Consider the following 15,233-nt stretch of genomic DNA (forward strand, 5'->3'; position numbering starts at 1 on the left):
GTGTGTAAAGTCCTCTGTCAGAATACACCCCAGCCCTGTGGTTCGCCATCTTCCACTCATGAGCCAGGTTATTGCATGCTGCTGTCGATGAACCGCAGATGTGGATGAAATAGCTTTAGATAGAGTTTTAGTCGTGTAATGAAATGTTACGCTGACCAAGCCTGGTGTAAGTCTGGTGTGGTCGTCAAAAACCTCAGGGCGTACCTAGTGAATTGAGGAGAGCAAGCTAATCATTTCAGGAGCGTTCTCCGGACCAGTCATGCCAAAAAAGATCAGAGCGATCGCTACTTGGTGGGCTAGTCACGTAAACTGAAAATGGATCTCGTCACGCGGTGATTACGCGGAAATGGAAGCAAGGGACCATTTAGGTTTCTAGTCACCCTTTACTAGCCAACTGCCTTACACGGGAACTTGGCACGGACTGTCACCTTTCAGCAGATGCATTCAAAGGTAAAAAATTGTAGCCGGGGATCGCCCTGTATTGCGCAAACACTGGGCCACAACAGTCCTTGAAGAAGGTGCCTTACAAAATTTCGCTTGGCTTCAGTTCAACCAACCCCAAACTTCTGACCCACCCGTGTAGACCCATGTAGTCTTAAAAGCTCAGCCGGCAGCTTCTCCGGAGTGCAGTTTCCAATCAGCCACCGATATCCCTAAACCACCGACGAAAGTGATACCCATGTGGAGACACGCCTCAAGTGAACACAGCATACAGTGAATATGGAAACCTCATCGCTTATTCCCTTACCGGATGACAAAGACGGAGCGGTGAAATATTCATTACTCGCAAATCCCGCCAGTCATTCTTTTATTCTGACTGCTTGACGGTATGCCACTAGCCATGTGAAAATTTTTAATATTATTACTGTCATTATTATTACCAAAATGCATATCCAAAAGCCACCTCATTCTTTTCAACAAGCTTTGCGATATCAAACAGTCAGATTTTCCTGAAAGGTGGACGAAATTGCACGTCCTGGCTCACACCAGATTTCTCTGACGCTGAAATCTGCATACGCAGCCGCTGCGTTTTCTGAGCCGAATCGATACGTGGGAGTGCATGTGCGGTTGCATCACACTTGCATGAGGCCCTGTGCATCCCGACTGTCCTCTGTGATGAAAAACCTGCGTCGGCGCTGACCGGAGTAATTCGGCAAGAAGCTTGGACGCAACGTTCGTCCCAAAAAAACCCGCGCGCACTCGGATGAACCGCGGGCTGCCAAAAAGGATTCGGCGACTTCTGGAAAAAATCCCAACTGTTTTTCAGAAAGTTGACCGCGGGGGACACAGAAGATGAGCTGGCATTTCGTAAAATGCGGAACCGCTGTAAATCGGAAATCCGCCAATGGAACATACAAAAACAAGCCGCCATTCTGGACGTCGCTCGAAAAAACAAAAACGTACTGTTCAAGTACATGAGACATCGCCGCAGAAACGAGCCATCCGCGTTCTCCTTGAGGGACAGAAACGGAGAACCGACAAATGACCCAACAGTGGTATCCGAGGCTTACAGAGAACACTATGCCTGTCTATACTCAGCCCCAGCGTCCTCGTCACATCCACTCTTGTCAAGGAGAAACTACAAACAGCCTCTAACCGACTTGGTCTTCACGGTGGAGGACGTTCGTCAACTCTTGCATAAAGTCAACCCATTCTGCGCGTTGGGGCCCGAAAAGGTTCATTCAAGGAACCTGAAAGAAACGTGCTCCACGCTGGCAAATAATTTACGCCTAGTGTTTCGTCAGTCGCTTGACGAAGGCCGCCATCCCTCTGCTTAGAAGGAGGCGATTGTCATGCCAATATACAAAACTGGTGACTGACTGTCGCCTGGCAGCTATAGGCCTATAAGCCTCACTAGCGTACCATGTAACGTGATGGAACGCATTCTGAAGCAAGCTATCCTAGATCACCTTACTTCCAGCAACCTGATATCTCCAGCTCNATCACCTTACTTCCAGCAATCTGATATCTCCAGCTCAACACGGATTTCTCCCACACCGCTCTTGCGTGACAAACATGCTCGTGTTTATGGACAGCTTAACCCAAGAAAGGACCAGGGGAACCTAATGCTTAATTATGCCCTGCTTGAACAGAGCTTAGAAAACAGGTTTTTACCATTGACCCAGCAAACACACGGCGGGGACATAGTAAGAAAATTTTGAAGCTCAGAGCACACACATTCATTAGACAAAATTTTTTCTCATTTCGGGTAGTAGGTTCGTCGAATGACCTTCCTCCGACGGTTGTACACGCTCCTTCTCGAACCCAATTTAAAGCACTATTAGACATTTATTTATGCGAATCCTCGCGCTGGCGAGCATACTGCCCCGCGCTGAGAACATAAAGAGCAGTGCTACACCCTTTTTTCACTTGTGCCTTTCAGGTGAACGACAGCCACTGACCGACAAGAACAAAACCGACCCGGGAGACTTGGGCAAAAGCCTCGATCCTGTGTATCCATCCGTGAATCCGTGAAACGAGCCTCGCTAGCGGCGCTCAGCGCCCCCTGTCCGATGAAATCGAACGACCACCTGATGCCGTAAAGATCGCTAGGACCAATGCTAAGAAATCCACGCAAGCAGGCAGCGAGTACGACTGTGCTCGCGAATCCTTCAAATAAAAAATAGTGAAGAGCCGAAGTGTTGTGTTTTCTGAACGGTTGTGTCGCTCTGTGTCTGTCTTTGCCCCCTGCTCCGTCCACTATTGTATGTCAAAACGCACGGTAGCTTCACAGACAAAGGAATATTATCACGCCCGTATTTAAAGGATCATCACAAATGTTCCATAAGATCCTGGTGGAATCTTCGTGGAGAAGGAGCGTCGGGCTAAAGATGCTCGATCCAGTTTGGCTGACATTTCGACAAATTAGGTCATGTGCTGGCTAAGTCCGTAGCTCGAACGTGACGCATCTCTTCAATTTATGTGATATGCGGTTATTAGAGGCGGCTGGCTATCGGACACCTGACACTTGGGAAGGCTGTTCAGCCGACCGCCTAGTCGAACTCAACCGTGAAGACTCATGGAGGTGCTGTTACGTGTTGCCCATTCCTGGGACTGTATTTATGCCGATCCGTTATCTGTTACCCCCCATTTCGACGGTATATCACGGCTGTTGTCTCTTGCGACGTACCGCCTAGTCTCAACCGTGAAGACTCATGGAGGTGCTGTTACGTGTTGCCCATTCCTGGGACTGTATTTATGCCGATCCGTTATCTGTTAGTTACCATTTCGACGGTATATCACGGCTGTTGTCTCTTGCGACGTGGTTCCCTTACGGAGCCACAGTCTGTTGTTAAAAGTTGGTTTCCCGAAGGGCCGTGCTTTTGTTCTTATTTTAATCCCTTCCTCCATGTCTTTTTCGAACCTGCGTCTACCATGGAGAACATTCCACATGTCCTCGAAGCAGTATTTGGCCTCAGTGTGACTGTTGTGGCGTCCCTTCTGCCGGCTGTCCATTTCTTGACATTCTGGATAGCAGTGAAACAAACCGCATGAACCTGGAACTGTACAATGAAGGGTTTGGATCGCGCGTGTAGCGTTGCAGGCTGCTGACGGGTTACATCAAAATGAGGGGTAACATGAGAGGGTTGCCTGTGCCGGACGCCAGGAGCAGAATAGTCGCTGCATCGCGTATACTCCCTCTGGTCTCCGGTTGGGCTGAAATTGTGGCGATCACAAACCCAACTGTTTTTCCGCATTCATCGACATACAGAGATTCAGAAGGCTTCGTTTGAGCTTATTCGAACTGCTTCTGTTGCTGCTGTAGGCTTAATTGGAGTTACTATGCTTAACTTGGCATCGTAGGTTCGGGCTGTATTCAGTTGCCGTGCCTTTTGAATGGTCGCGTAACACAATTGGTGCTTGGCCCCCTGTCCCAACCAATATATTATGGACGAGCAGTATTGGAGACAGGTGCTCTCAGCTCCAAAGCACTTGGATAGCCGGCCAAGTCGCGTAGTAGTGACATCCGACGAGCTTGATCGAGCAATTACAAGAGAGAAAGTAGGTCGTACGATCCATTTAATAGGCGATTCGTCCCCGGGGCTGGGCAAGCTCACACCCAGGATTCTCCGCCGGTTCAATGCTAACGTGCCCGCCGGGTATTTTAACTTACTCTTGTTATCTGGGGGTTGTCCCCCACATCTATGTCGTGCCCGTATTACCCTAGTTCCGCAGGTCCCAAATTAGGCTTCACCGGATCAACTGAGACCGATCTCCGTGTCGTCCGTTCTTGCTCGTTGCTTTCATGAGGTGTTTGCTGATGGCTGGAGTCGTAGATTGCAACTACCCTCACTTCAGTTTACATTTCTGCATCAAGACGGCTGTTTGGAAGCCATATAGCTGTTACATACCCTGCTTCTTCACTCTTCTGCGACTACTTACGTCAGCTTGGCGTTTGTTGATAATTCGGAAGTGTTTGATTCGGTTTCGCATGACACAATCGTCAGATCTGCCAAGACATTTGGAGCACCGTCACCTCTAGTTCGATACATCACACAGTCCTGTGAGAATCCTGTAGCAGTTCTCCCCATTTCCGAGGCTCACTGCCACAGAGGTGTGAGGCAAGGGGATCCACTCTCTCCATTATTGTTCATCATGGCAATTGATGAGATTGTCAATGCCGCAAATGGGGTACCAGTTCCATGACACCTCAGCGGATTGTTTGCCTTCGCTGACGACTGGGTCGTGTGTGCAGAAAGTCAGGCTCGCCTTAAACAGAAGCTTGGAGCTGCTGCAGTCGAGTTGGGAAGAGCTGGCATGAAAACAAACGCCCAAAAGACGACAATGATGGCGATTTGTGGGGGACAGGAAACATCGGGCGACAGCAGTCTTAGTCGAACCATTTTGCTTCGCCAAGGAACTCATCACTCTTCTGGGTTCGACAGACACCGTAACATATTTGGGCATTCGCTTTACTTCCAAGGGGAAAGGGGTCTTCAACCACCGACGGCACCTGCTCAAACTGCTCGATGAGGTGATGCGTGCCCCGTTGAAGCCGCATCAAAGAATGGAGATCACGAGGAAATACCTGATACCGAGGCTGACATATTTGCTCGTGCTCGGCCAAGTTCACCGAAACACGCTCAAAAGATTAGACAACTACATCAGGCAATATATTCGTGGCTGGCTAGGTCTACCGAAGGACATCCCGATCAGCTACATCGACGCCGGCAAACAACAACAAGTCTGAGTTCAACAATCCCGATGCAGCAGATAACGCTCGATCATGGAATCTAACTGAAGACAAATGGCGTTCATGGAGACCGTACATGAGAAAGACAGAAACTCACTGACTGTCTAGGGGGCCTGATCATGATCATCAGCTGCAAAAACTGATTACTTGTAAAGTGGTTATAGCTAATACAATGTCGTTCACCGATAACTTTTTGGTGGGAGGTGTATATAGCTATGTATTGAAGGCGGTAACGGATGTAATTGATGCGTCAGTACAATGAATTTCCATTAGGAAAATCGTGAGGAGAAGCCATGCATTGAAGGTAACAGAGTGGATGCGTGTTGTTGGTGTGGTGAGTCTTCCAGGATGGGGTTCCCGTGACCCCGTCTGTGCTTGGCTGGAGACGTTGCAAGAAATGGCGGCTAATCGATGTCAGTGGCGTTCGTGCAGTCAGTTTCTTTCCAGATTGTCTGATTGAGCGGTTGGAGGTGTAGGCACCTCAGTATGCTTGACATAGGCCAGCACCAGGTCCCATCCCTCACCCAATCTTTTCCTCTTATATTCTCTGTAGGGCTTTTAATACAATTATATATATATATATATATATAACGAACTTTATGGTTGTACGGCAGTGAAAGCATCAGTGCCAACACTGATGTTGCTGTCATTGATGATGATGATGATGATGCGTGTGCGGGACTAGATCATGCTTGGTAATGGGCAATCATTGACATATCCTGTCTCGAGGTCCCCATTGAAGTGGAGACGTTAATGCTCAACACATCTGTGTTTGTTGGTAATGAAGAGGGGGTGTCATGCACGCGACCGTTCAGTCTGATGCTGGTGTCCTCGTGGTAGCCAATTTGTTGGTGTGCAAAAGCGCTACCATCTTTACTTCTTCAGTGACACCATAAGAGTTAGGGTCTGCTAAGCCATACAAACTAGTCAACGATCTGTAATCTATATTTTCTAAGAGCGGGCCGCGAAGTTTTGTTCTGTCGATCAAATAATCTTGCCTCGTATTTAGAAGTCGCGTTCCGAAGGTTTGGACAGATACTCAGGTTGTCCAGGGTACGTTTTGCTGCCTAGGTGGTGTAGCATACCTCATAGTCTATTACTGTGGTTGGCTTCAGACCTCCCTACGATGAATTCCCCCAAGTGTGTCACAAATATCGAATTAGGAAACGGATGGCTATGGTGGACGGCTCTGTTTTACACGGCTCTATATGCAAATGCACGATAGGCGACCATAAACTGATACTTGATCTAAGATATCCGTGTCTGATGTTAAAGTGATCTTTTCATGCGTTTTAGTTACATCGCTTTCGATAAGATATTTCCACAAAACACCCTTTCGAGAAACGAAAGCCCCTTTCTCCAAGGAAAACAAGGAAGTTAGGCAGATAGTAGACGTATTGCGGTCCTTATCATCGCCGCGTAATGAAAATATGGTTGATACAGCTTCGTACCAGACGGAGAACCATCTGCTCTTCACAGATGTGGGATGAGTAACTTGGATAGCTGGCGGTATGGCGTGTGTATGGTGGAAAAACATATGAGTAACGGCAAAGTACACAGACGTAGCAATCCGCTTACTGACCATAGCACACAAGCTTCGATTGTTGAGTCACATTCCTAGGATGTCCGCGCACTTTCGTTCAGCTGTACCACCCTTTCGGTGCCTAACTTCCATGCCATTAGAGGGAGGCATGAGGGCTGGGATACTGCCAGGTTGCCCAAGCCTAGACGAGGAAGCCCAGAGGCAGACGTCGGGTTCGAACCATGGACCTTCCTGTCAGTAAATTCATGCTCTCACTACTGGGCTCACCTTCACCTATCTCGAAAAAGGTTCATTCACTAGACCAGGTGGAAGCGGTAAAAGGTAGCGTCATTTCGCGGACGACGTGAATTAAAGTATGGATATATAGGAAATGTGGGATGCGAAGTCCTTACTAACACATGTTCATTTCATCTCCTGGGATTCCGAGAAGTAGGAGAATGGCATAGTTGCGTGGGTGACATATTCGTCCCAAAGCTTCTATACCCGTCCTTTTTCCACACTGTATATTTTATTGTTTGACGTCGCGTGAAAAAAAGAAAGCGTTCAGCTGTAGCACCCTTCCGGTGCCTAGCTGCCATGCCACCCGAAAGAAGCACGAGGGCTGGGATACTGCCAGGTTGCCCAAGCCTAGACGAGGAAGCCCAGAGGCAGACGTCGGGTTCGAACCATGGACCTTCCTTCGTGCTCCAACCACTTGGGCCATCTCGTCGCGTGACACGTGGATCCAATGTTATGTACTATGTTCCGTGAATATACCTACTGGCCTGGTCCGATCTTGAGTGCAGCTTAGTCCGTGGTAACACGGCAACTACCAAGTTCAACAGTCATGTTAACGTGGGAGCTCTAAATCTGGACTACCAAGATGCATCAAGATGCTGGCCACCTGATTTAACCATTCACGACACTTGTTTTGAGTGATATAAGTGGTCATCACAGTAGAGTCCTTCAAATTGACCCGGACACCATTACTAATGACATGGACAACAAGATGCAGGCCTGAGTTATGTACTGACTTATTGTGATGGAGCCAGTAAGAAGGGCCTGTTCCCGGATTCGCATGATACCAGAGTGAGCCATTCGAGTCTATAAAATACAGCCGAAATCTATTCGATAGTCGTACAAACTGTCTATTGTCAATTTAGTCGACAGCAATAAGAAGACAAACATTTGTGACAGAACCACTTCATTCGCATATTAGGGACCTCAATTTTCGTTTCGATTACTTAATTCACTGATTCAGTAGGAAATGTGGTTTCCCGGGAACAGTGTTAGAGAAGAGGAGCTCCCGTAACGGCACAATGTGTCACGGGTCGCGTCCTGGTTGCCATCAGGTTTTAGCTCGAGGGTGTACACACGCAACCAAGGAGCTGTTGGACAGCGCGCCATCATGATCTTCGGATTTTGAAGGCTCTTTCACCCATCATTGCTTATGGTTGATCCTTCTGTTTCCTGCAATCTGTTCTAAGTCAGGGTTTAGCGAGCTCACTTGGACGGACAACCAGGCTATGATGCCGGACACGTTCCTCCCTTTACCTAAGTGAAAGCACGACCATGAGAAGATGATGAATCTGTTGTCCCCCGCAAGAGTTACTCAGTACGCCTGAAGCATTTGGCTATTTTGAGACTTCGTCACCTTCAGTTAAGGACGTTGGAATAATAGCTTCGTAAACTTCAACCACCGACATCATGGGCTAGCGGCTTATTCAGTGTTCTTGCCTACGCAGATGCTGCAGAAACGACGGAACATGTCAGGCCACTTACGTCTCAATCATTTCCATCGTTGCTTTATGAATTGCAGAGAGGCCAACATCTTCCTTATGAGTCTCAAGACTCGTCACCCCTCAGCATAATGTCTACCAAATCGATGGGACGGTACGCGAATCCTGATGACTCATATCCCGCTCACTACTTTGTGCTGTTTGTGGTGCTCAAGAGCATATCACTGGACTATTGGGGTCACCGTTACCACGCCATGTTGCGGGTTGTGTTACTGTCATTGCGATGCATCAAAAGGAGTAGTAGGTTTCAACTTTTTAATATTTTCAAACATTTACGACTCGGGATTGTAGCTGGTGGATGTTAGCATTGGAAGGAGGGTGACGGCGGCGACGTCTTAGACGCCTGCTCACCACGAGGCAGGTAACGTGTATATTGGAAGGTGGGCGTAAAGCGAATTGCGGAAATTCTGAAAGACTATGTGAAATTCCAAGACGGGGTCTCCTATATTTGGCTCATGCTCGTCCAGAAGAACAGAGGTGATTTCCTTGGTTTGTTGTGTTTGTTCTCAGGGGTCTGATGTTTCTGACTGCACACATAAGAGAACGTCTCTGGAATAACTGGTGGGTTTGCCTGCTTGGACGCATTGCTTCCCCACTACTCACTGATGATACCACTCCGATTGGTAGTGACTCGGATGGTCCTGCCGTCATTCTTTCCTCGGACTTTCCATCCACCACGTCTCACAATATATATTCCTAAACATTCTGTGCATACTTTAGTGTAATTTAACAGACCTTGGTGAATTGGCGATGAAACTCCATGCTTCCAAACGTGAGTATGATTGTGTCGCACCATTTTTCTAACTCGTTCCATTTGGTTTTAGGCCCTAAAACCCTATCTTACGGCCGTAAGGCATACACTACATGCTGCACTCTGTGTGCAAAATTTTCCTTCGCAAGTAGTTGAACGACATAATAAACCGGAGATCGAAGTGAAAACCTCCAAGGAACTGCTCCTACAGCCGGTTGTCATCAGCCGAAATGAGAAAGAACGCGTGCTGATTGAGGGTTCTATCAACTCTGTTCGTGTGAGTATTTCCATCAAACAGTCGGATGAAATCGAACGGCTTTTATGTCGCAAGTTCACTCGTTTTATGATGATGCGCGCCGAAGATTTCGTCATCCTTCGACGCAAGCCTGTTCCGGTGAGTTTTGTCAATGAATATCTGAAGTTTGTATAACTGTGGATGAGGTATTCCCCGTTTTTTCCAAGTGGTGCCATTGTAAAATAGCTTCGATGACTATCTAATTTTACGGAACTGTTTATTCTTCAGTTGTTCACTGATAGCTTTAAGTTGCCTCACTGAATAGCACAGCTACATGCTGCGGAATTTTGGAATATCCTAAAATGCCAGTGCCTTTGATGTTTTCTCTAGGTACTTCAGTTGTATGAGCAGTACCATTAGTCAATCACTGGACATGCCACGTACAATCCACGGAGAGGCACTAGAAATGGTGGAGCGTTTCACTTATCTTGGAATTTGTATTAGTTCTAATTGTAGCGCGACAGATGAGACGAATCTGTAAGCCCTGGGTCGTGTTTGCTAATTTGAGACACCTATGGCGTCAAAGTCATATATCCCTGAATCTCAAGAGACGTGTGCTTCAAGCTACAGTGCCAGCTGTGAGACTTGGTCTGTTCGAGCAGCGGAACTGAGCTGGAACAAAGCCGATATGATATTGTAGGTTTTCTTCCTCCACCTGGTGATCCCGGAGTTTCAGATCACAGGCCAGGTGGAGTGGATATCAACTAACTGGGTCATCCAAAACGGGTACTTCCCAAGCTCAAAGCTAGGGAAGATGAGGGGACTGGAGGAGATTCGCAAAACATAGTGAGTTTCAGGGCATATAAAGTGGGATAATATGCATTATTATATACACAGAAAGGAACATTTGACACCCGCTGCAACTATGGTGATAACAAGCGATTATATGGAGTGGGAAATAGACAGCTTTTTATTTAGTAAGATAGGGACCAAGGGGTTGAGTTTGCAAACATACGATATCGTATTACAAGGGATCTAGTAAAAAGCGCGCAGAAGCGTGGTATGGGAATCAAATATATAAGGGCTGGCTGGATACTTTATGGGGCCTTTGTCAGACCCCTTCTTGAATACGCCGTCTCTCAGGATGCAATAAAACGTGGCTCTCGTTGATCGTGTCCAACAAGCTGCTACGGGCGTGTTTCTTGGAGCTCAATCCGTTGGTTTTGAAACACGTCCCTCGGTGATCGGCATATTTAAACTGGAGTATCTTCACCTCCGAGGTGATCCAATATTTGCTTGTGCCTTATTCCAACAAGTTGTGGCCAAAATGCTTCCCAACTGTGGCCCAGCCGGCACTCGGCAGGAACATGGCTAAAAGATTTTCAAGCTCAGAGCGCGCACTCTTATAAGGCAATAACTTTGTTTCAGGTAGATAACTTGCGGAATAACCTTCTTTTGTCGGTTGTCCACGTTGCATCGAGTGCCCGGCTCTAAGTACATTTATTGCCATTTTGGTTGGGTCCTCGTGCTGGCGTCATTACCGCCGTGCTCTAAAAACCTAAAGAGCAGTTTCTTTTAGCCTTTTTTGGCTTAAGTCACTGGATGACAAGCGCAAACTCGACCCGGAAAGCTGGGGCAATTCCTAGGATCGTGGGTATCAATCCGTTTAACCCGTGAGAGATGAATCGCCCGGGACACACACTGGAAGGGTTACTTTCGAGATTGTGGCGAACTGTGCTGCTTCGTCCGTTTACTAGGCGCGTAGATTTTTAGAGTCTCAGTGCTCGTCAATACGAAACGCAGAACAAGTAGCTATTAAACTGCCCAATTTTGCCCGTCGAGTCCAGGCTCCACAAATTAGATTGTTTTCAAAACTGCCGCCAGTTGAGTCCCTTAAAAAACCAATCAGGATGTCGTGGCACCGTTAATCAAGAGAATGTATTTGAATCTTCGGATGTAGCCGCAACTTCATTGACGAGATCATCTCGCAGCTCTTCGTCGAAAAATTCAACTACTGCTATACTATGCAGGGGCGGACTGGCCCAGTGGTTAGGGCGAAAATGTACTGACCAGAATGTCCGCGGCTCAAACCCCTCTTGTATCTCTCAACCTCCCTTGGTGTGGGCTTGAGCAATCTGACAGTATCCCATCCTTCATGATCCCCTCTATAGGCACTGCACTTGGGTCTTCATCAACCTCCTGCTTTGGAGCCCTTTTCCTGATTGCGTCTATACTTCTTTTTCCTCGGTCGAACACTCCCCTTGTTTGCTGCTGTTTAGTGTGTCGACCTCATGGACTCCATATGTATTTGTAATCCCTCATGAACTCGTAACCCTTGACTTGTCGAACCAATTCGGTCAACCATTTTTTACGCGCGCCTTTTGACCATTTTGCGTTACCACGTGTTGTGCTCGGGCGTGTGTCGAAAACTAATATCGATTTGTCATTTTCTTGGGGCTTTCTTGGACTCGCATTACTTCGTGCAACAGTTTAGACGGAAGCTCCCATAATTTGAGCTTCGTGCCCCTTTCATTACGTATTTTATACATGTAGTACCGCATCTGTTGATGAATATCAAGATTTCATAATTTCCGGCTTGTGATTTCGCGCGTCACTCAAGTGGGCTTTCCTGAATACGTCGAAGCATTCTTCGACGCCAGGAAAACGCTTTCAAACGTATGTGGTAATCTCCCGTTGTATCGAGATTATTTGAACCCGTAATTGTGCTCAACACCAAACGATCGGGCGACCAACATCTACCTGTCGTTGAGCAAACGTTTGGGAAACCATTCCTTGCTTTGTACGCGTTTCAGTGTGCGCTCAAACATCTACAGCCTCTTAATATGGAGCGAATTCGGTAAAATTGACTAGTTGAAGGTCCATTCGGGAATATCACATAGATGTACCCACAATGATGTGGTGTTCACTCCTGAGAAGCGGAAGCGTGTTCTTCAGCCTCGTTTGGGTGGCCATTCTAATGCAAGAACTAGAAGTCTATCTTGAAGCCTATGTTTGTGTCTCCTTCGAGGTCGGAGAGCCAATATTCTGTCATTTACTGACGGTATAGCACGTGATGATCTGCTTACTATCAGCAGTTTTGCTCCCAGTCACCTGCCAAGCCTCCCTGTGGTTCCAAATAAACAAACTCACTGAAACTTGTTGTCGACCAAAACTTCTTGTTACACCGCGTTTCATGTGTATATAAGCCCGGCTGGAAATGAATTTTTTGGCACCTTTGCGATGGCTGTGGTGACTGACGCTACTGGACGTTACTCAACCGACAGCGCTTATATCATATTCATCATGGACATAAACTAGAATGTTGCCACTAATCTTCTGCTGCCGTACAACCACAAAGTTCGTCTACTCATATTTAAAGCCTTGGAGAGGTGAGCAGAGAAACAGTTGGATGGGGGAGGCGAACTAGTGCTGGGCTACATCAAGCATTATGAGTTCCTTTCACATCTGAGCGTTAAATCAGACAGCATGAAAACACGAACAATGCTTATACTGATCGGCCTGTATTAATTTCAATACCTCCACCAAGCGCAATCGGGATCACGGGGACCTCATCCTTGAAGTCATACAAAATCAACAACTCAGAATCCTCTCATAAGATCTTTCATGTCTTTCTCTCAAGCCCAAGTTGCACACCTCGCGGTTCGCGCCATTGTGAAGGATGGACGGATAAGAACACTCATCTCGGTAGACGGTATTTCTTCGTATGTATAACATGGGTGGGCCATCGTAGTCGATGGTGTTGTATGCTGCCGCACAACCAAACACCCGCTTACTATACACTTTTGGGCTAGTTGCTGCCAAAGACCCATTTGTCCATGTGTTTTGCATACTGTTTTACGCGCTGGCTTCAGGCGAGGCTGCAACTGATTAGTAGGAATCAAACCGATGACAGGAATGAAAATAATTGCTTAGCGATTCTGATTTGGCGATCTCTCTTTTTGCCTTCAGCGCTTAATTTATCTAAGGCAACCGTTGTGGAGTTCTCATGTAATTTGGGGTGCCTTTTTCTTTCAGCAGTATATTAACATTGAGCGCTAGCTTGATCCTCTTTAGTTCTGTCTCACAAATATAATGTATGGTTAACTTAAGTGCTTTACTCCACGAAAGTCTCCAAAATAGCTGAGCTGCCAATAGTAGCATGGCTATACTACTCTCTTATGTGCCCACCAACATTTGTTCGGTGGGCTAGTTCCCTGTGGCTCAGCCTAATAGTATCACCTTTACAAGCTGGTGGGGATTAATTGCTGTTTTGATTTCGGGGGCTACAGTGGATTGACCCAAATTAGTTCCATCAAGTTCACCCATACCAGGAAGGCGAAAGGAGAGCAACCAGACCAAGAGCAATAAGGCCTTAGCTACGAGGTGTTCTCAACTCAGCGGATCTTCCTCCCCCTAGGAATGACGGATTAGAAAAGGCCGGCTCCAAAACCGCACACTCCGGTCGCACAATATTTGACCGTGACCACCAAAGCATTATTCAGTACGGTCGAAATACTATAACTCAGTCGTTTTCAACGTGAGGTCCCTCACCCGAACATCCTTCCACGGCCGGGGCAACCGAGAAGTGTCACTTGGCCGCACATTTCTCTGTCCATTGATGTCCCTTTTTACCACTTCCCACAAAGGAAGTAAACGTTGTTGGGTCGCTTTGTAGTCGCAATTTCAACCGTTGAGCCTCATGCAACCGGCTTCCCAATAAGAATAAATAAAATAAAATCCCCCTCAATTTATGAGATCTTTTCTACATATGATCTTTTGGCGTCTGCACCCCATATCAAATTGGCAAACAGTCATTCCTCAGTGAGACGTCGTGCATCACTAAAACTGCTTTACACTGTCTCAAAAACATGCTAACAAAATCAGACTGTTGTGGTGCATCCCAAAACGCTAGGGACTAGTTCAGTTCTTTCACATTTCTCCCTCTGCGTTTCTGGTGACACATATGCGATGGGTTGCGGAGTATACCGCTTGATAGTTGCATTCAACCCCAGAGCTGAATACTTTGCTGGATCCCAGTGAACAACCATCTTCGCGCCTTCCAGTTATCCAGCTCAACCCAGCTCACTACCTCTCGATATAAAACACTGACAGTTCGTAATAAATAATAATAATAGGTTGTTTCCCAACTTGTGAGGAACATTCCACTTGAGGCAGGCAACAAAACATCGGGGAGGACGGTGCGACTAATGTGACATGCTTATTAGGTGAAAGGTCAGCGTGGTTCTGTGACCGAAAAGAACAGGGAAAATTGGCATGAGGTACGACTAGTTCAATGGTGAGTTCGGCTGGCATGAACTGAAACTGTAAACCATTACTGGCCATGGGTGACCTTGGGCGGTTGAGTAAATGGCTAGGGTCAAGTAAAGCACTTCTGGAAAACTGGTCAGGCAGCAGCTGCTGGCGAGACACTGCACCTAGTCCTCGCAAAGCGCGATCCAATCAACGTTGGAGACTGGGAAAGAACACAGTTGGGTCACATCCTAGTCTCTTCCTGGTCACCTTGAATTTCTTTTCGAGCCCTCACAATTCAATAAGAAACAAGCTAATCCCCCTTCTTTTAAGTCCTACCGCAGCTCAACGGTATCGACCAGAGCTCCCTCAACGACTCTACAGTGAGACAAAACTGTACAGGCAGTGAGCACGTGGATTAAGCATAGCAAGATGTCAAACGATGGCCTCGCTGAGACACTCTTCCGGTTAAACCGCGCCAA

The 15,233-nt window shown here is 47.1% G+C and overlaps 1 protein-coding gene across 1 annotated transcript in view; it reads left to right on the forward strand.

Moving 5' to 3' along the window:
- Window positions 1-9,339: 9,339 nt before the first annotated feature.
- T265_12580 (hypothetical protein) overlaps window positions 9,340-15,233 on the forward strand; it is a gene marked incomplete at both ends in the record, with an annotated part of 18,269 nt that continues 12,375 nt past the window's right edge. The window contains one exon of the mRNA XM_009164404.1: window positions 9,340-9,660. Coding sequence (XP_009162668.1) covers window positions 9,340-9,660 — 321 coding nt within the window. The remainder of the gene's footprint in view (window positions 9,661-15,233) is intronic.

Source organism: Opisthorchis viverrini, assembly GCF_000715545.1.
Source record: "Opisthorchis viverrini unplaced genomic scaffold opera_v5_5, whole genome shotgun sequence".
Lineage (NCBI taxonomy): Eukaryota > Metazoa > Platyhelminthes > Trematoda > Opisthorchiida > Opisthorchiidae > Opisthorchis > Opisthorchis viverrini.